We start from the raw sequence: 20,312 nt of genomic DNA, 5'->3' as shown, positions 1-20,312 counted from the left end.
GGAAAGACTCACGGAATAATAAACGAAAGGCAAACGACCATTGAGACACCACCATACGAACCAAATCTGATACTTAAACTTTCACAAAATACTAAAACAAGACTACTTTAACCGCATCCGCAATACACTCAAACTCTAAATTTAGACACCATCCAAACGGACTTCTGAACCAAAGCTAGAGGAGAAGTGAGAAACCTAACCGTGAAAACCATAAGCGATGTGGAGATTGAATCCATACGAACTCCAGATCCGTCCACACCTTCCATGAAATCCACCAAAAGAGACGTCAACAGCTAGAGTATGAAGAGACGAGTCCATCCCCGGTGGCGGTGAGAGAAACGGACCACCGAAGAAGGAGATCGAAGGAAGAAGAGCTCCTGTAGCTTTTGTCCCTTCTTCTTTCTTTATGTTATTAGATATTCTACAAAGAGCAGCAGATTGTTTAAACGTGACAATGGAGAATAATAACGTGTGCTCTGTAAGTGAAAGTGTTACATAGTCTCTACATTAGAAACAACAACAAAAATTGTCCATGTCCAAATGAAACACATTTTATTCAAAATATTCTACAAAGAGCAGCAAACTGTTTCAACGTAACAACGTGGAATAATAATGTGTGCTCTAAAGGTGAAAGATTACATAGTCTCTACAACAGTACCATCGCTCAAACTGCATATCTCATTCTGAGAAATGTAGACAAACATTCGCAGAGTTTAAAATACCATCGATCACACTTCTCAACAAGGAATAACCTGAAAAAAACAAAAATATAGTCAACATCGATTCACAAATTCAATTTTTGTCTTCATGTCATGCCAGTGATCATACTAATTCAACATAGTTCACATCTTTTGTGGTTCCTGTGTGAACACGTTGAAACTAACATCAGCTAAACTTTCCTAGGCCGCTGTTATTGGACATACAAACTCTAATCTTAAACATGTTTGCCTCCTAATCAGAAATGATTTATATACCTCCATATACTCATCAAGCTTCCATATAGTTTTAATCTAACTTCTAGCTTCTCTGGAATACACTTCTGTATAATAGAGTGCAACGACACGATCATTTCATAACTTCAATGACAACAGATTCTTCATGAACCAAGGACTAAACATGTGGCTTCTAAAAGATCTTATACCCCCATTGATGTCAGAATCAATCTCTAAAACAAAATAATTGTTCTTAACTCTGAGCATTAATGTTTTACCATTCCATTACAGAGTCATGAAGCTTAACACTACAAACTTACTTGATAGTCTAGCAGAAGTTGGAAAGGTAAGCTTGTGCTAATGAGAGACCAAGCTGCACTTGAGCCTCAGTGGTTAAGTGAAGATTATCCGGCTTTAGCTGCAATCCTTTGGCATCTACACAAACCACATTAGAAAGTTTCAAACCCAACTGTGCTTCTCTCACCTTATCTATGTATCCTCCTCCCGATGCTATCGCCACCTGCTTCAACCAACACATTTTGTATTTTTTTTTTTTAAAACATCACATTGTAAAAAGGGAAACAAACACTCTTGCGTTACCTGAATAATGGGAAGAGAAGGAAGGTTAAGATCATGACGAAGGTTCTTAATCAAACGGCTCATATTGCTCCCGTAGCTCTCGGCGTCGTGGATGTCCGACACGTCACTCTCTCCTTGGTACCAAAGCATCGCCTTGATCTCTCCACCGTGTCTCCTACTCTCCTCCGCTCTCTTAACCATCGCTTCGTACAAACGGCTCCCGCGCTCCCACTCTTTTATCGCCGTCCCACCGACGGCGCACGGAACCAGCCCGATCACGTCGGAATCCGAGTCGGATCGTTTCCTCACCGCGTTGGCGAACGCCATCCCCGGACCTACGCCGCACACTTTGCCGGTGTCGATGTCGGCGTGGAGCGGCTCACGCGCTTCCTCCCACCGGAGATCTGCTCTCAGGCGGAGGATCGACGAGTCCGGCGCGCATTCCGACGGAACGATTTTGTCCCATACCCAACGGTTGTGGTGGTGATCCTTGACGACGCCGCCGCGTCCGGCCATGTTGCTTTGTCCGGAGAGGATGAAGATCTGGTTTGGGGGGTTTGGTGGGTTTGGTGGGTGGTATTGGATCTCCGGTGACTCCGCAGCGGAGGTGGTTGTAGATCGCCCTTCCATTTTTAGTAACTCTTTGGTAGAGATGCTATCAGAAAAGAAAGTGTCTTTTAGACAGAGTTCACCCTTATATGCTGCCTGGTCGGGAAAAGAGTTTGGTGGTGGTGGTGGTGATGATTAGGCGTGGACTTTTGAAACTTGGTTCGGTTAGTTTCTGGTTAAGATTGTAACTCTGGTTCAATTGGTATTACGAATCAAATTAAACTTGGTATAAGAGATTTCCAATGGTATTTTTAAGTCTACAATATAGTTTAGAGTAATTGAGTAAATATGCTGAAATGGTATTCTATTTTTAGTTCTATGATAAAGTCAAAAAATGAATTTATTCTATAAATAGAATATATTTTTTGTTCATCATTTTATTTTTCTTTTTTAAAAACTGAATACTATTATAGGATAAATCAATTTTAAAGTTAATCTATTTTGAAGTAAAATATAGAATAAATCATTACAAATAGTCTAACCGGTGTACTGTGGCAAGTTTAAATGAACAACGGAGCTTATTAAAGGTGGTTAATTAACTAACCATAAACACAAAAGAGTAGTTAGGAGATACACACTTATACGACAATAGACTAAGTAAGCAACACACAAAGCAAAATCCACTTTCTACAATAATGCCAACGACTTGGACTTCAAGAAACCAAACTAAACACTCACTTTCTCCAACGCTTGCACTACTTCCTTCATGGACGGTCGCTTCTGAGGCAAGGAAGAGACACATTCAATCCCTAACCTGAAACACACTATCGCATCATCCTCATGCCGAGCCACATCGCTTCTTATTGCACCGTCGACTAACCTCAAGAACCGGCCTTTCTCTTCCGCTTCAGAACCGTCAAGCAACTCTGACCACTGATCTACATCTTGATCGACCGAAAACGTTTTGCCTGTGAGAAGTTCTAAGAGAATGACGCCGAAGGAATAAACATCCCACTTAGGGTACGGTTTCTCGCTTGTAATCCATTCCGGTGGCTGGTAGCACGGTGAGCTCGACGTCGGTTCACGTGCCGGTGTCATGAGGCGGTCTAAGATAGTCCTCGGGCCATTCCTCTAGCTATCTTGACCCGTGCCTCGAAAGAAAGTGGGTGTTGAGACGATGGCGTAGACGAGCTTGAGCTTGCCTTTGCTGTTTGTAAATGAACAAAACGAGTGTTAAAAAAATAGTGATGTGCGTATTTTAAAGTGCTAAAATGCGCTGATTTATAGGCGCATTTTAGTTTGTGCGCCTTATGAAACAGAGGAAACAGAGTAAACAGAGGAACTTACTTGCGGTGAAGGAGCCAAGGAGGCTGCCATTGGGAACATAGTCGGAGATGAGAAGCTTCTCGTCGTTTCCCCAGCAGAACCCACGAATCCTGACGAGATTCGGGTGTCGAATCTTAGCTATAGCGCGAACCTCCCGCTCAAAGTCCTTAACTTTCGTCGTCGCACAGCTCTCCGTTTCTATCCGCCGCACCGCGAACGCCGTGCCGTTTTCCAGAACCGCCTTGTACACGATTCTTGTCACGTTGGTTCCCAATACGTAAGCTGAGGCCTTTAGTAGCGTGTCTAAATCCAAACGAGTCTCTCCGTCGACTGTGATTAGTTTAGTCTGAGCGTTCTGTTTCAGCCGCCCACCATCTGTTCGATCAAATGCCTGAACGGTTTGCTGGTTGTTGTTCTCTACGTCGCTCTCTGATGTCGACGTCTCGTCGTACCTTCCTCCGTTTATGCAGGAGCCGCAAGCCGTTTTAGCGTCTGGTGATTCAGTGACGTTGACCTCAACGACGAAGCTTGGTTTTGATTTCTTGGCTTCGTTTTTGTCCAGACAGGTTGTGAAGAAGCTGAACGTGCTGGACTCTGGGGACCTTCTTCGTTTCCTGACTTGGTAAACGTAGAGCACGAAGAGGCCTATGATAGCTAGACCAACTATGTCTGCAACAATGATTCCGGCGATAGTGCTTGGCTTCAGCTTGCTTTTCACCGTTTGATTTGGTTGTTCTGTTGAAGAGTTTGTTGGAGGAGCTGAGTTTCTTGGCTTGACAGCTATAGCCGGTGAAGTGTTTTCAGGTATGTTTGGAGGGTTTGAAAGAGTAGAAGGAATTGAACAAAGGGTCTTCAACGGCTTCCCACACAGCTCTGGATTACCGGAGAAAGACTCTGCCTTTTGGTTGAGTAGAGAGAGGGAGCTAGGGATTGGGCCTGTTAGGTTGTTGAAGGAGAGATCGACTGTAGCGTTTGCTGGAAACTTTGCTGCAAACCCGGGAGGAATCTCGCCGGAGAGTTTGTTGTGTGATAAGCTCAAGTAATGCAAGCTTCTCCCTCCCAAGTCCGGAGGGAGAGAGCCGTTCAGAAAATTTGAAGAGAGATCGAGAACCTGTACTGCTTCGAAACCACCTGGAATGTCACCTGAGAAGGAGTTCTTTGTCAAGGAAACTACCGTTAGATTCTTCAGAAGTGAGAGGCTGAGCGGTATTTTCCCGGTGAATGCGTTGGCTGAGAGGTTCAAGAGCTGGAGGTTTGTCACACTGTTGATACTCGTAGGCAAATCACCAGAGAGATTGTTGTTTCCAAGGGAGATAACACTAAGCTCAGTAGCGTTGAAGGCCGAGTCCGGGAGTGACCCGTTGAAGAAGTTGCTGGATAGATCCAAGATCCTTAGATGCGGGATGGAGAACAAGTCCGGAGCGATGGAGCCAAGAAGGTGTTTGTTGGGAAGTACCAAGCTTGTGACTCTGAACATGTCTGGTGTGCTGGGCTTCCCAAGCTCTGTGCATGTGACACCTGTCCACAAGCATGGTGTTTTATCATCATAGTTCCAGTTGCGCAGAACAGAGAGAGGGTCGCTGAGGATAGAGTATTTGAAAGATAGCAGAAGAACACCATCAGCGTTGAGAGCTTGGACTTGTGTGGGGACTAGAAGGTGGAGGAGGAATAATGAGAAGAGGTTGCTTCGGTTGAAAGTCATGGTTTTTTCAGTTCTAGGTGTCAACCTCTCTTATCATTACCTATATGTGTATTCATAAGAGAAAGAGAGAGAAAAGATAGAGAGAGGTTGAACCACTGCGAGTAATAGTTGTTCTGGTCACCAAATCTATGTGTTATTGGAGCAATCTCTGAGATGATAATGGAGAGGAGAAAGAGGTAATTTTAATGAACCGGAGTTGCTGAAAGAAGCTTTTTCACTAGACATGGGGACAAGGTGTAGGAATCAATGATTCTGGATCACCATTCATCAGTGTAAAAATGTAAAATGAGCAGCTCTCGTATATTTAGTATTTATTTTATTCAACCAGAAAATATAAAGAAAAAAAGCAATTCATGGGAGACCGAATAATTATTACCGTTTGCTTTTTGTTGATCAATGGTTTACCAGAGGAAATAAAAATAACACTTCATGACGTTTCCAACATGTGAAAACAAACCAATATGTGTAAAGCTTTTACTTTAGTAGAAACCATGCAGTATATTTGGAAAATGCGGTCAGTAGATAAAGTTGTAAAGGACTAATCACCGACCGTGGTGATTAAGAGTAGTAGTACATATCTGATCTTGGTGATTATGTTTTTTTAATGTAGTACTTGTCCTCCCAGCAGAAGTTAAAAAGAAAATTGATTAGGTCTAAACAAAGAGGTTCGTTCGAGTGAAGTGAACACCATACATAATTCGAAGACAAATCAAGGGACACAAAACTGACATGTCAGTTATCCTCATCTTCAATTTATTTATCTTTGAAATAAAATATCATAATAACAACAAATTATTTTAAATGAAAATTGACATTGCAGAGTTTGACTGTTATGTAAAATGTTCACATGACAAACCGAGTCTTCAGGAAAAATCGAAAAATTGAAATTATTCCTTAGTCAAGAAATATTCCTAATTCTAACAAAGAAATTAGTTTGTCACAAGGCCGATCTTGGCCAAAGCCTAACGAAATATTGGCATTAGGTCTCCAAAAATTTTGGAAAAATTACATAGAAAAAAACTCCTAAAATTTTTTGTTTCAGGTTACCGAATTTACCAAAAAAAAAATTTTTAGCTGGACTTTTTTAAAAACAGCCTACAACCCCCTAAATCTCAGGGCCGGCCCTGATCATATGATATAGAATTAACCTTTAAAAAACACATATGTAAATGAGAAGCCAAGAACGTGATCAAAGAAAAAAAGGGTTTGGGAAAGAAAACAGGAAAGCCACGAGTGTCTCGACTAATGGCCGCATCACTTTCTGTATATAGACCGTAGACGAATAGATACACAAAGGGTCGAGTGGTCCATGTTATCTGGTTTCGTGTGAATTAAGATTCTAACGAGAGAAAATAGAGGCCAGAAAAACGATAGTGTTGTCCAAGAGATAAGTGGCTAAACAGTTTGGTCTATAATATATCAAGGAAAATTGTAAATAGAAAGAGATATACAATATCTGGTATGTGGATCTCACGGTAGATCAGCACGATACCACATGGTTTAGACACAAGCATATAAGAAAACTAAAAGCTAATTAAGCACATCAGAGTTATGTAATTATCAAAAGCTAAAAACAAAGTCATAAACTGAATCCCAATGCATAAATCATAAGATGTTAGTTCTTAAATTTTATTTTATTCGCTTATAGGACATAATAATATTCATGACCGGTTTAGTTGAGTGATATAAAATTCGCTGGAGAATTTCGTAGGGTAATCATTATAAATGTCACATGTGCATTATAAAAGGTTCAGTGCCCATCGATATGATAGGGATTAATCCTAGTCTATTTTCTAAGCACAAAAGATAATATTTTGGATGCATAAGTACAAAATATAAGAAAATCAAGCATATCAATCTGATGGCGTTGGACATGACGATCACGGGTTGATGTCGTTACTCTCTTTGTATTTTATATTCCCTTTCTGTTTTTATTTTATAGAAATGTTTACTTTCAGCTCTCTCTTAGCCGAGTGCAAAGCAAATACTATTTGCGTCTTGAGTGGCAATGACTTTATTGTACTTTTTAGATTAAAATCTCATCATATGATTCAATTAAGTTTGTTTTCAGATTTAGTCCTTTAGATTATGAAAAATAAACTATTTTCTGTCGTACATTGACATTCCGCCATTCTTAAAAATAAAAACTAAGATGAAACCAAAAGAGCTTTTGAAAAATTACATTCATTGAATGCTTTGTTTGTATTGTCGGAAACAGATAAGCCCATGTGAACTCCTTACCATATTCACACCACAATGTCGTAGGTCTGTGGCCCATTTTATCACCCCAAAACATTGGATTACATTACATGTGGTAAAGATAAATAAATTAAAACGTTACACAAAAATAAATATCTTAGAGAAATTTGACTGCAACTTATAGATATACACATGAAATAACGACAGGTTTGATTATACTTAAAATTATTTTTGACATTTCTCGGAACCTAAGAAAGAACACTACGTTTTTTGACCATCGCACAGTACATACCTAAACGTCAAACCATAGTTCTTTGCTGGGAGAAAGAAGTAAAACAAAACAAAAAAAATACAAAGCTGGTGTTTTGATCGAAAACATTACAATCTGCTCATGTTTTTTTTTGCTTATGCAGTGGCAAGCTGCTACAATTGTAATTGAATTATATATTATGAAATGAAGGAGAAATAGCTTAGTTGGATAGCTTTTGAAGGAGTCTCATCATGCTGCAGCGGTTGGCTGAGCTGAAGATGAACATGTTCGCTCGAGTTATCTCTCATGCCTAGACCATTTGTGAGAAGAGAAATTTTCTCTGAGCTTTTCACACCCTCAACCTCTGAAACCTGCAAGTCTTGGCCATATCACATTATCCTCACAATTCATAAGAAAACACATGATGTAGCTTTTTTTCAAAGGCGATTTTGCCTCCTAAAAAACAAAGATTACCTTCTTATGTAACTCCATATTCTGTTGTCGCATTAGGTTTAATTTCTCGTGGAGGTCTAAGTTCTCTTGGTGTAAGAGATTCCCCTGCTACCAAAAATATAAGAATTAGCACTGTGGAAATGTCTAATAATTTCTATATTCGAGTAATCAGATTCCCACCTCGCGGTTAAGCTCTTGTATTTCTTCTAGTAACATTTGATCCTACAAGTGTGAGAGTAGAGTACAGTTTTTACGTCTTTTTTCCAATAGTTAGATGAAAAAAAATTTATCTGACATATATGTCACACAATATCAATACCTTTTTCATTCGTACATCATGAAGGCTCAGTTCAAGCTGATTCTCCAGTTTCTGTAAATCTTCCACACTTAGTCCAGAGAGCTCTTCCCCCATCATTTGCCTGCCAAGTACAAGCTCTTCCTCCATCACTTGTGAATATGCAAACTTTTTCCAGAGTAACTATATACAGTGGTGATTTTGGAGAAGATATCCAGGATCATGGTAAAGTCCTTAAGAGGTGGTAAATCATTTTGGAATTTTGTTTTTACATCGACGTTCCCATTATAAAAAAAATGCAAATGCTAGGATAGTTTTGCTTTTCTGCAGACATTTTAGTACATCGTTCCCTGTTCTAGTTTGTTAATATCGAGAGTGTTTGACGAGGATGCAAAACACATACCGGTGGTTTTCTTGCAAGTTGTGTAACTGTCGCTTTAGAATCGCGGCCTCCTTTTGCCAAAACTATAACACATCAGAACTATTTTCAGAGGTGATTGAATCTGAGGAAATAAACTTTTGTTTTTGGTTTTGAGATTGATATGCTAAGTGCTAACAAGTCTAGAATGGATTCTTTAAAAAATGAAAAATGCAGTATAGTGAATGTAATATGATTGTCAGGTGTCATAACTTGTATGTGTGTGTGTGATATAGCAAAACCTACTTCCAATATGAACTCAGGATCAGCTTGAGAGGTGTCAAAATTTGAAACATGATAGTGAAGCTGTGTAATAGACTAAAAGCACCAAGTACCTTGATTTCTAAAGCTGGGTTGATTTCCGAACTAGTTTCACATTTGGCCTCGCTGTATCTATCTATTATCGATTTCATGCTGCCAAACAAAAAGAAGGTAAGTTGTATATCTGCAGATACTATTGATTCTGATATCTAATGGACTATTGTGATCAGCTTTGCAAGTTATGAATTAGAGAGACATAGATGGTTAAACACCATTTATTCTGATATCTAATGGACTAAATCTCATGGATGAACTCTTTTGAAGCTACATTTATTTCTGACGATATTTTTACTTTATAGTTTAACTTCAGTTTTACTCTAAGGAAGACCTCCTAATGTAGAAAATCAGAAGGGACTAATTTTTCCCAACAAAAGAAGAAGAATATACTCTTTATACACAAATAAACAATGACCAACTTGAATGTAGAGTATTAAAAATGGGGTGGTTTTATACTTTTATTTCCCGATTGGGATGAATTAAATAGGAAAAGTTGAGTATGGATGAGAACGAAAGCAGAAATGATTCCCCCACTTATTCAACATTAAAATCATTATAGGTACATCCAACCCCACCAACAACAAGTTGCTAATAAAAAAAAGTAAATAGCTCAATAGACTATTCTTTCTAGCCAAGAAGACATAAAAAAAAAAGATGTGGTGATTAGCGACAGAGTTAAGAGTTTCTTGACCCATACTAACCACTAACCACTTTTTATTCCATTCTTAAAACAGTTTTTACCAAATTTAGTATTTTTAAGAAACACTACAAGTCCCTTCCTATCTACGCATCAACCACAAATCTACATCATCCTAGTCATATCCAATCCTAAATCCATTTGACTTTTGTCATGTCCTGCATCTCAATAGCATACACACATGACATACAAACCCATAAACCTCATAATTCCGTTACAAAGCCTGTAATCTATGAATCTCAAGCAAACTGTATTGGCTTTGTGATTTTTTTTTTCCAGCCAATTCATATAGATAGTCAAACCAACCAAGTCATAATACCAATTTTCAGGTTTGAGGTTTCACTGTCATATAATATGAATCAAGGTAAAATAATGCTGCTTATGTCATCTTCAGGGATGTGCACACAATCAAACGAGTTTTCCAGATAACAACAAAAATAACTAGAAATAGAATGGAAACAATTTGGAATTGGTTTGTGGTCAACAAAACCGGATGGATCATGGGTTAGATTCTCTAATCAATCACACTGGACCAATACCACAAAAAGTCAACCAAACATAGAACAAAGGAAGCAAATGGAAAAGGGTATACCTGGAGCTGGAGAACTCGTAGAGCCTGCCGGTGCTGGAGAAGATGATGACACCAACCTCAGCGTCGCAGAGAATCGCAAGCTCCTTGGCTTTCTTCAAGAGTCCGTTCCTTCGCTTGGAGAAAGTCACCTGACGACTCGTCGCGTTATCAATCCTCTTGATCGCGATCTTACCCCTTCCCATTTCTTACAACCTCTAATTCAAAAAACTCAAAAACATGGTCAAACCATCGCCAGGGCGAGATATTTCAATTAAACTAAGAAAAATCGAAATCAATTACCTTTTTCCAAATAAGAGAAAACAGGTCGCGCGAGATCTAGGAAAATCAATTTGGGTTTTATGATCGAAAATATAAATGGAAAGAAAGAGACAGAGAAGAAAGCAGAGAAGCGCCCACAAAAGGAAAGAACATATGTTTATGGTTAGTTTGGGAATTTTAGGGCAAAAGTCTTCTTACTATATAAAACATAAGATCTCTTGTCATATCTTGACACTTGGCATTCTATAAGTGGTTTCTTTTGACATTAGAATATTGCCGTATCGTACAACATTAATAAAGTAGCACCCTTTTTTTGTTTTATTTAAAGAAGAAAAAATGTATACGCTACGAATAAAATAAATAAATAAACTCAATAATTGTGAGAAATCCAAAGTAGAATTATTTATTTTCAAATAATTTCATTTTCTCAAACAAGAAAGAGTAAAAGGAATCCCAGAATCCCGACAGAGACGAAAAGCACCCAAAGATCAGACATACAACACACATAGAGAATACGAAAGCAGACCAGATCTTAAATGAGACAGGACTAAGATTGTCAAACAGGGGAGGTTAAGGATAAATTATTTACTTAGAGTGGTTTAAAGAAGACTAACAAAACAGGTTGAATTAGATCACTACAAAATGTTATAGCCTTGTAGCCCATGTTGGGCCCGTTTTACCTCCCAGTTCAAGGCGCGAGGAGAAATATCCCAAAGAGGAAGAGAGACGATCATATTAAAATGCCAAGAGGGTGCTGATGATCTCTAACTTTAAACCTTTAAAAAAAACTAAATATAATCGCTGGGCGCTCTCTGGTGTGTTCCAAAAGAAGCTCTCACGTTTCACGTAGCACTTAAACGTGTGTCTTTATCTACCAACTACGCATTGGGACTAATCTGCACCTAACCTGACCATGACATCACCGAACTTGTAAATCAAGTTTAACCCTTACCTCGTGTAACATGAGTCATGTTCCTCAACCACCACATGATTAAAACAAATATATTATCTTAGTCAGTTTTGGTCCGAATAATATTGTTTCTTTTATCATTGTCTGTCTCCAAACGAAGGGCTCAAGGCAAGTAACTCATAATTAAAAATGCTCAAGACGTTTTAATCCCAATAACATTATTATCATTTCACATGAAAAGAGTGATATAAGTCATACAGGTAAGATTTTTTAGAACTTTTTCGTTTTCCCCAAAGATAGATTTTCTATATTATTAAGATACTTTTTATATTTTCGAGAAACATTAATTGAGAATATTTGAATTGATTAAATTTCATTGGTTGAAAGTTATTGGAAAATGTATAATAAAATAACAAATAAATTAAATTATAAACATTTATTGAATTCTTAACAAGCTTAAATACTCTAGAAAATCTTACTTTTGGGAGGTTGTATTAAATGTCACATTCAAACAGAAAACGGCGTAAATGGGGTTTGTAAAAGAATTAAACTGGTGATTTAGTTTCAAAAGTAATTCAAGCCTCGAGTTTGCTTCCTTCCACATCAACCACGAACCTATAACGCACATCGTTCTTCTCGAGTCTCTCAAGCGCAGTGTTTACATAGTCCATTTTCACAACTTCGATGATAGAACTTAAACCCTTTTCTTTACAGAACTCAAGCATCTCCTCTGTTTCCTTCATGCTCCCTATGAAGCTCCCAGTTATCACTTTCCTCCCTATTTAAAATCGTCATCCATACCCCCAAATTAATATTCCTCTAATATCACAACCGTTAATGATGATTCAACTAATTAATGTTTTTTTTTATCATGGACTTACCAATCATAACCATAGGAGTGAGAAACTGCAATGGATTGTTGATGACTCCCATCAGTATGAGTTTCCCATCAAGCCTAAGCAGAGACAAGTAAGGCTCAAGTGCATGATGAACAGGGACCGTGTCGATTATGTAATCCATTGAATCAGCCAGTTCGTTCATCTTCGACTGGTCGGATCCGATCACGTAATCATCGGCTCCAAGATCTTGCAAAGCTTCTTCTCTCTTCTTGTTTGATGAGCTTATGACAGTCACATGGTGCCCCATTGCTTTGGCGAATTTCACACCCATGTGACCAACTCCACCTAACCCTAGTATGCCTCCTCTTAGGCCTGGTTTCTTCAGCCCAAAGTGGCTCAGCGGACTGTACACCGTCACACCGGCGCACAGTAACGGGGCTGCCTGCTCCGCCGCCATTCCTTCTGGAATCTTCACCACAAACCTGAACACAATTTGACCAACCTTTAGCCATACATACCCTAACTTGTTCGACAAGAAACCAAAACTTAAAGATCCGGTTTGAAAATGGTTTGTTATTTTTAAATATTCAAGTCCATACACATAATATGCCGGAGATAAAATCCCACACTAAAAATATGAAAGTGACTTATATACAGTGGCGGAGCCAGCCATGAATTTACTGGAATCAATCAAAATAAATCACAGGTTTAAGCTAATTCTGAGCAAATTTTACCGGGGTCATTGTACAAATTTTACTATATTTCCCTAGTATTTTAATCAAAAATACAAGTAAAAAAGTTTATACTAAAATTTCATAGGGGTCAAGTGACCCCGCTCCTTGCATGCTACCTCCGCCACTGCTTATATAATATATAAGTGACTTTGGGTCAATCAATTTACCGTCAATTGGTTTTAATTTGGAACACCAAGAAACTTGACGCATACAAGAGATTCCTTGTTTGTATTTTAAACAGAACATTTATTAATGATTTTAAAAAATCTTTATTAGTAGGTTGTATATCAAAACCAAGACTAAAGATCATGAGTTCTGCGGTATAGAAATTCATAAAATATTGATTTCAGTTTGAACAATCAAAAGTAAAAAAAAGTATTAGTAGATTGTATATCAAAACCAAGACTAGAGATCATGAGTTCTGCAGTTTAGAAAATCATAAAATTGATTTCAGTTTGAACAATCAAAAGCAATTACCAAAAATCTTACAAAACCTATATTAAAGATCATTAGTTATGTAGTATGGAGAATATCATAAAGTTCTTTTTAAAAATAAGTTTACTTTTGGTGAACCACAGTGGCTTTAGCAAAGCCACCTTGTGTAGGCTGACCATCGATGTAAACATCGTTGTAACTCCATATTTTCTTGGGACAATACTGTTCCAGATCCCTCTCGCAGGGGCTACAACCTCCGCAACATCCAACAAGACAACCAACTCCAACTATATCCCCTACGGTGAACTTGCTCACACCTGATCCCACCTCTACTACTTCCCCTACCACCTCGTGCCTAAAGAACATCAACATGAGTTTTCAGATTCTAATATATATTTATTTGGCTATATATCTAAGGAGAAGAAAGAAGAAGAAAGAAGAAGAAATTGATACCCAGGAACCATGGGGTAGTTAGACGTGCCGAGATCGTTTTTAGTGTGATGAAGATCAGTGTGGCAGATTCCACAGCATATGATTCTTATGTGTACATCCTCTGGTCCTGTCTCTCTGTAAGAATATACAGAACCCAAATGATGAAACTGAAAACACAAAAAGATTTCAAAGATTGAAAGAAGATGAAAGTTAACCTGAGAGAGTGTACGTGTAAGGAGAGAGTAAACCAGATGGGTCTCTCGCCGCCCAGCCTGTTGTTTTCCTCTCCACCTCCACTTTCCCCATTGTTGATTTTCTATGTTCTCTGTTTCTAATGCTTCTTGGTCTTTTTTTTGCACTCTCTTGCAGATTATGAGTGTGTATTATTAAATATATAGATATAGAGAAAGTTGGAAACGTAACGCATGCATATGTATGTGTTATAAAATAATTGGTGTTTGTGCATTAGCGTACATTTGGGTGGCTATTTTGGTGTATATTTGTTGACAAATTTGTCAAAGTTTTTGAAATTTTTAGTCGCTGTCTCATTCAGATACAGACTCGTCAGCTATATAGATATATAGCCAAATAAATATATATCTCATGGGAGTTGGTGAACAAACACTGTGGAAGTGGAGTCTAAAATCTTACGTGTTTCTCGGTTTAAATCATACAATTTCGGTAGGCCACGTTTTGTTACTCAGCCGCCCAGATCAGTTGCAAATACTTCATAGCTCTCACTCCCTAGTTTTGACGGCCGCAATGTATACATGTTTTCTGAAACGTATTATATCAATCGGATTAGAAGCCGAAGCATCAAACTATATAAGTATGATCTGAATGGCTCAGAAAATGGTTCCATCTGTTTGCATCGTCATGTTAACCTGGACATTTTTACCCCAAGCCGAAGACCTATCTAAATTTAAACCGAAAAAGCAAAACCGGATCCAAACCGCTATACAAAATATCCGAACTGAACTTATAAGCTTAGCACTTTGAGATTTGGGTATAGCCCAGACCGAACCAAAATCCAAACTATGATCCGAAGATATCCGAAATTAGTTAAATATGTAAATATTTTTATATATGTTAAGGTAATTTAGATATTTTATAGTATCCTAAAGATTATTGTAGTTTTCTTTTGTTACTTTAATTTTTTTTTGTCAATTTTTCGGATTTAAAAAAAAATATTTTTGATGATTTCATACATTTGTTACAATCCGATCCAAATCGAATTCAGAAGGAACCGAACCGAACCCGACCTTAGTAAAACTCGAATGTGACTTATGACTTATGAGCATAATACCAAAAATCCAAAAATTCAAATCAACTGAACCGAAAACAACAGTCCCAAAAGCCCATGCCTAGTTCATATTCTATCCTTAGAGCATGATTATCCTATGAAACCCACTTGGGTTTCTTAATGATTATTTAATTATATAAATGTACTTAAGTGGACTTAAGAACTCTAGTTAAGAAACTCCCATTTTGAATGGTCCAATGGGAGTTTCTTAAGTAAGAGTTCTTAAATTTTTTTAAAAATTTTTAGAAGAATTGAAGAAGATCACTTACTCAAGAAGAAGAAACATAAACAAGAAAACCTTACTTGTTGGCCTCGAGTTCATCTTCCTTCAACCTCAGTTTTGCAGCAGCATGGTAAGCACGAGGGTCCCGAATCCGCACACCACAAGGTCTCGAAATGGCATCTTCCATAGACACGCCTTTACCACCATCCTCTTTCCCTAGTGTGACCTTATCATACTCATCTTCTTCGTCCTGCGTCAAGAAGCAAAAATTTCAAGCCATGAAGAATTGTTTCAATGGTTTATGAATTTAAAAAAAAATTGTTTCACAGCAAAAGGTATAGAAACAATGCTTAGTATCAAAGAAAAGGAGATGTTCTCCTACTAAGCCTACGACTGTTAACAATAAAAATTGAAAATTCAAGAACCTTCAATTGGAAACTGATACGAACCTTTTAATTTGCAAAAGAATTAGAAAATTTAGGCTACCATTTCTCTTAACACTAAGCTAAATCTCTCTTGGAGATTAAAATTAATTCAAACTGATACGAACCTTAGCCTAAATCTTTTAATTCTTCATGTGTGAACAAAGGTTCATATCAAGATCATTGTGTTGAAAGTTCACATACTACAAAACCTAACGATCTTCCAGACTAGTGATATGAATACATATGAATTCAATTGTTCCCTAGTTTTACTCAAGTGTTTCCTAACTTGCACAATCGTTACCTAACCAAAACAATTTAAAGAAGAATTGATTATACCTCATCATCGAGAGTACGTTCAAGGCCCATGGATGCTCTGATGCTCCAATCATCATCCTCATCACCAAAATCCTTGTCACCACCTTCCTCACCCTCCTTCCGATCAGTGCTCGAGATCCTTTGCTGCCTCAGAATCTCGTCGAACGATGACGCACAAGGCATCTCTTCCCTATCGTACGAAGCAAGCTGCTCTCGCTTCCACTCCCGCTTCTCCACTTCTGCGCCGGAGAGAGACCACACCGAGCCCGATTGCGTTTGCCGCAGCGGCGGCATAAGACGTGGAGGTAGTAGAAGACGTGGAGCGGGAGAAGGTGAGAGATCTGAAGATCCTCTCGACGCGAGACTGGAAATCTTCGTCGGCCATTGCAAATCGATTTGGAGGAAGAAAGGAAAAAAAAACAAAAAGTCACAAAAGCTAACACGTGTAATAAGAGCCCCCTTTGCGATCGGTTCCAAAAACGCTTAATTAAGGATCGGTTATCCTTATTTCTTTTCTTTTTGATTTACTTAAATGACTTCTTTTGTTTAAAAACCTATCTTAGAAACTGGGATAATTATGGTCTTAGTATTCCTATATGTAACCGGTTGAAGTTTGGCAATGTTTATTATATTGTCTAAGGTCTTTATTAATGGGCTTATGTGATTGGGTCTTACAATCAACTCAAGCCTGGTAATGTTTCTCAGGCCCATTATCATTAGAAAATACGGTTAGGAAAAACCATTAGACCGAGTTGGATTCGAACCGGTACAAAGTACCAAATGTAAATTCACGAATCATCAAGGGACCGTCGAAATCGATCAACCAGAAACAGAAAGAGACCAGAACATGTGAGTCTCGTTATCTCCGGGTTACATCGCATATTTGATGTTACGCGGACTTGTGGCTGTAAATGGGTCCAACGCTTTTAACACACACTCATCTGCCCACACGTCTCTCCTCGTATCACCACCACCACAAGCTTCAAACTTCTCTTCTTCTCTAATAGAAAAACAACAGCCAATTTGCTTGTCAGCCAAATTATTAACTGAAACAAACAAAGTTATGACGAAGCTTCTACAGTTTAATCATCATCATACCCTTCGTTTTGCCGAAGGATTTTATCGTACCAGGTACTTCGTTTACAAGCTCTTGCTACTTTGAAACTTGATGACGGAATCAGATTAACTGAGATATGTTCTTTCTTGAAACAAAGTCTGTCTCTTTCTGCCAGTCTCGTTTTGGGTTTCTCATTTTTAGTAAAAAGAAATCGTCTTTCTTGGTTGCAGATCAAATGTTGCTTCCTTGGCATTGGCAACTTCACCCTCACAGTTTTCTGGTGGATATTGCAGCATCCCTTCACGCTTGAAACTGTGAGTACCACTTTTTTACTATTCAGCTACACCGTCTTTACATGATTTGATGATTACATTGCTATTTAGTTAAGTAGATTTTAAGTTAGAGAACAATGGTTAGTATGCTGCTGCCAAAAAAAAAAAAAAAAAAAATAGTGGAAAAGTTAAGTCTCTCACGTTGCGTGTTTTTTTTGGTCTATGGAGTCAGTAGTACTTGCTATGCAACACTATCTGCTGTGGTAAAGCCTCAAGAATCAGCCTTTGATGGAAAGGAAGCAGCTTTGCTTGTAGACGAGCTCCGAACCAACTTCAACACCGGCAGAACAAGGAGCTACGAGTGGAGAATCTCTCAGCTTCAGAACATCGCCAAAATGATCGACGAGAAGGAGAAATGCATCACCGAAGCTTTGCATCAGGATCTTTCCAAGCCTGAGCTTGAAGCTTTTCTAGCTGAGGTTTTCACATTTACTTTCACTTTGATACATTCCGTGTTGATCTATTGTTTAAATCACTCTTGTTTTCATCAGCTTTCCAATACAAAATCATCATGTATGCTTGCAATCAAAGAGTTGAAGAACTGGATGGCTCCTGAAACGGTTAACTATATTAAACTGTTCAAGCGTTTGCTGTGAGTCTAAAACCACTTTGCCTGAATCCTGATCTATGCTTTGGTTCCTTTCAGGTTAAAACTTCTGTGACAACGTTTCCCTCATCTGCACAAATAGTCTCAGAACCGCTTGGAGTTGTTCTGATTATCTCAGCCTGGAACTTTCCTTTCTGTAAGCTCAAACATTGCTTTTGAATTTTTGAAACTTTATCTCACTAAATACACTAGGTTAAAGAGATATCGCACGGAAACTCATTTTATACAAAAGTATGTCACATTTTATATAATTAGTTTTAAGGAAATACATGTGTCACAAAATTATCTTGCATACGACTATATTTTGTTTATAGATTGGTTGTAACAAAATTACAAATATGTTAATATCAGTTAGTAAAGACATACACATTAATGTTTCTGTGAGCGTTTTAAATTATTATCGTCAACTTATTTTATTAAAAAAAAATATACCACTTTGTAAAATTTATACTTTTATTGTTTGTAGTATTGTCTGTTGAGCCAGTCATTGGAGCTATCTCAGCTGGTAATGCAGTTGTCCTAAAACCTTCTGAAATCGCTCCAGCGACATCTTCTCTTTTAGCAAAGCTCTTTAGCGAATACTTGGACGAGACAACGATCAGAGTTGTCCAAGGCGGAGTCCATGAAACAACCGCACTGCTTGATCAGAAATGGGACAAGATCTTCTTCACCGGTGGAGCAAGAGTTGGTCGCATTGTAATGGCTGCAGCTGCGAAGAACCTCACACCAGTGGTCCTGGAACTTGGTGGAAAGTGTCCTGCTCTTGTTGATTCAGATGTTAATCTACAAGTTAAGATCAACTTCTACTTCTAAAGCATTATCTTCAGGTTGCATTACACTAAAATAATGAGTTGTTGGTGACTAAAGGTTGCTGCTAGGAGGATCATAACAGGGAAATGGGCTTGTAACAATGGACAGGCTTGCATTAGCGTTGACTACGTCATCACAACAAAAGATTTTGCACCAAAATTGGTAAAAGCTACTCTCTCATTTCGTTTCATTTTAATTGTTTTATGCACACAAATTAAGAAAACATTTGATTTTGCATATGTTTTTCAAAATAAAAACATCATTACCTATACACCTAAGCATATATCAACCAATAGAAAAATAAACCGGAGAATATTGTTAATAAATTTTGCATTGAAATTCGAAAACGAAAATTTTACTCTACAACAACAATTAAATTGAAACTGAGGGAGTATACTCTTATTTGTTTATCAAGCTTGCTGATGCTAACTAAAGCAGTGCAGATAGATGCTCTGAAGACTGAGCTGAAGACATTCTTTGGAGAGAATCCATTAAAGTCCAAGGACGTGTCGCGGATCGTGAACTCTTTCCACTTCAAACGCTTGGAGAGTATGATGAAAGAGAATGGAGTTGCTGACAAGATTGTTCATGGAGGGCAAACGATGGAAGATAAGCTAAAAATATCTCCAACGATACTTGTTGATGTGCCGGAGGAGTCTTCAATGATGCAGGAAGAGATATTCGGACCGTTACTTCCTGTGATTACCGTATCAAAGATTGAAGATGGGTTTCAGGTTATACGGTCAAAGCCAAAGCCTTTGGCGGCGTATCTCTTCACAGACAACAAAGAGTTGCAGAACCAGTTCGTGCAGAACGTGTCTGCAGGAGGAATGGGCATCAATGAGACCGTCTTACATGTAAAAGAAAACGTTTTTTTTCCAACTAGGCAAAGGTCTCTCGCTAAAGATGGTCTTGTTTTTCAATGCAGGTGACTTTGAAAGATTTACCGTTTGGAGGAGTTGGGGAGAGTGGGATTGGGGCTTACCATGGTAAATTCTCGTATGAGACGTTTAGCCATAAGAAAGGAGTTCTTTACAGGAGCTTTGATGGGGACTCGGATCTAAGATACCCTCCTTACACACCCGAAAAGAAGAGGGTGCTTAAGGCTTTGCTCTCTTCAGACATATTTGGTGCCATTTTGGCTTTCTTTGGTTTCTCTAAAGACTCATGATCACATGTTATTGTCACTGAAGTTGCTGGAATATTACAACTGAGAAAATTGAATATTTCATATGGAGAGATAAGATCAATGCAAAGATTAGGGTATGAATAAAAATATTACCTCCCGTTGAGGCGTGGTTGTACTTGAAAATTATAACATA

At 38.2% G+C, this 20,312-nt stretch overlaps 4 protein-coding genes and 1 pseudogene across 7 annotated transcripts; 1 reads left to right on the top strand and 4 right to left on the bottom strand.

Moving 5' to 3' along the window:
• Positions 1-526: 526 nt before the first annotated feature.
• LOC106357332 (probable carbohydrate esterase At4g34215) lies at positions 527-2,233 on the bottom strand. Its single transcript, XM_013797042.3, has 3 exons — positions 1,533-2,233; positions 1,253-1,452; positions 527-752 (listed from the first exon to the last, which is right to left on the bottom strand). The coding sequence occupies exons 1-2, from the start codon at positions 2,139-2,141 to the stop codon at positions 1,261-1,263; spliced, it is 801 nt and encodes a 266-aa protein (XP_013652496.2). The 5' UTR covers positions 2,142-2,233; the 3' UTR covers positions 527-752; positions 1,253-1,260.
• A 392-nt stretch (positions 2,234-2,625) lies between these two features.
• On the bottom strand, positions 2,626-5,433 carry LOC111202042 (annotated as a pseudogene).
• A 2,103-nt stretch (positions 5,434-7,536) lies between these two features.
• Positions 7,537-11,022, bottom strand: LOC106390859 (agamous-like MADS-box protein AGL16). Its single transcript, XM_048745171.1, has 8 exons — positions 10,590-11,022; positions 10,311-10,502; positions 9,039-9,117; positions 8,689-8,750; positions 8,310-8,409; positions 8,171-8,212; positions 8,012-8,095; positions 7,537-7,908 (listed from the first exon to the last, which is right to left on the bottom strand). Exons 2-8 carry the CDS (start codon positions 10,490-10,492, stop codon positions 7,735-7,737), a joined length of 723 nt encoding a protein of 240 aa, XP_048601128.1. The 5' UTR covers positions 10,493-10,502; positions 10,590-11,022; the 3' UTR covers positions 7,537-7,734.
• Positions 11,023-11,882: 860 nt separating this feature from the next.
• On the bottom strand, positions 11,883-14,437 carry LOC106400136 (cinnamyl alcohol dehydrogenase 5-like). 2 transcript variants are annotated; one of them, XM_048745170.1, is made up of 5 exons: positions 14,139-14,437; positions 13,940-14,056; positions 13,614-13,841; positions 12,360-12,799; positions 11,883-12,256 (listed from the first exon to the last, which is right to left on the bottom strand). In XM_048745170.1, the coding sequence occupies exons 1-5, from the start codon at positions 14,222-14,224 to the stop codon at positions 12,054-12,056; spliced, it is 1,074 nt and encodes a 357-aa protein (XP_048601127.1). In that variant the 5' UTR covers positions 14,225-14,437; the 3' UTR covers positions 11,883-12,053. The 2 variants fall into 2 exon arrangements, with proteins under 2 accessions (XP_048601127.1, XP_022550197.2); XM_022694476.2 differs by having other exon boundaries at positions 13,940-14,053; positions 14,134-14,275.
• Positions 14,438-17,060: 2,623 nt separating this feature from the next.
• Positions 17,061-20,216, top strand: LOC106401674 (aldehyde dehydrogenase family 3 member I1, chloroplastic). Of its 3 annotated transcripts, none has more exons than XM_013842232.3 (9): positions 17,061-17,315; positions 17,472-17,555; positions 17,746-17,992; positions 18,065-18,133; positions 18,220-18,316; positions 18,647-18,969; positions 19,048-19,152; positions 19,434-19,847; positions 19,919-20,216. In XM_013842232.3, the coding sequence occupies exons 1-9, from the start codon at positions 17,071-17,073 to the stop codon at positions 20,159-20,161; spliced, it is 1,827 nt and encodes a 608-aa protein (XP_013697686.2). In that variant the 5' UTR covers positions 17,061-17,070; the 3' UTR covers positions 20,162-20,216. The 3 variants fall into 3 exon arrangements, with proteins under 3 accessions (XP_013697686.2, XP_048601126.1, XP_048601125.1); XM_048745169.1 differs by having other exon boundaries at positions 17,742-17,992; XM_048745168.1 differs by having other exon boundaries at positions 17,101-17,315; positions 17,466-17,555.
• The last annotated feature ends 96 nt before the right edge of the window (positions 20,217-20,312 follow it).

The sequence above is a fragment of the Brassica napus genome, chromosome C1 (assembly GCF_020379485.1).
Source record: "Brassica napus cultivar Da-Ae chromosome C1, Da-Ae, whole genome shotgun sequence".
Classification (NCBI taxonomy): domain Eukaryota; kingdom Viridiplantae; phylum Streptophyta; class Magnoliopsida; order Brassicales; family Brassicaceae; genus Brassica; species Brassica napus.
Note: the sequence above shows the minus strand (reverse complement) of the source record. Positions and strands in the feature narration are given on the sequence as shown.

Coding starts and splice junctions, on each gene's coding strand:
- LOC106357332 (XM_013797042.3), bottom strand. CDS start 2,141: ATGGAAGGGCGATCTACAACCACCTCCGCTGCGGAGTCACCGGAGATC. Junction 1,453..1,532: donor CTTCTCTTCCCATTATTCAG/GTAACGCAAGAG, acceptor TGGTTGAAGCAG/GTGGCGATAGCATCGGGAGG.
- LOC106390859 (XM_048745171.1), bottom strand. CDS start 10,492: ATGGGAAGGGGTAAGATCGCGATCAAGAGGATTGATAACGCGACGAGT. Junction 9,118..10,310: donor TACGAGTTCTCCAGCTCCAG/GTATACCCTTTT, acceptor TTTGTTTGGCAG/CATGAAATCGATAATAGATA. Junction 7,909..8,011: donor ATATGGAGTTACATAAGAAG/GTAATCTTTGTT, acceptor CAAGACTTGCAG/GTTTCAGAGGTTGAGGGTGT.
- LOC106400136 (XM_048745170.1), bottom strand. CDS start 14,224: ATGGGGAAAGTGGAGGTGGAGAGGAAAACAACAGGCTGGGCGGCGAGA. Junction 14,057..14,138: donor TCTCCTTACACGTACACTCT/CTCAGGTTAACT, acceptor TGTATATTCTTA/CAGAGAGACAGGACCAGAGG. Junction 13,842..13,939: donor AACTACCCCATGGTTCCTGG/GTATCAATTTCT, acceptor GATGTTCTTTAG/GCACGAGGTGGTAGGGGAAG.
- LOC106401674 (XM_013842232.3), top strand. CDS start 17,071: ATGTTACGCGGACTTGTGGCTGTAAATGGGTCCAACGCTTTTAACACA. Junction 17,556..17,745: donor ATCCCTTCACGCTTGAAACT/GTGAGTACCACT, acceptor CTATGGAGTCAG/TAGTACTTGCTATGCAACAC. Junction 18,317..18,646: donor AGCCTGGAACTTTCCTTTCT/GTAAGCTCAAAC, acceptor TATTGTTTGTAG/TATTGTCTGTTGAGCCAGTC.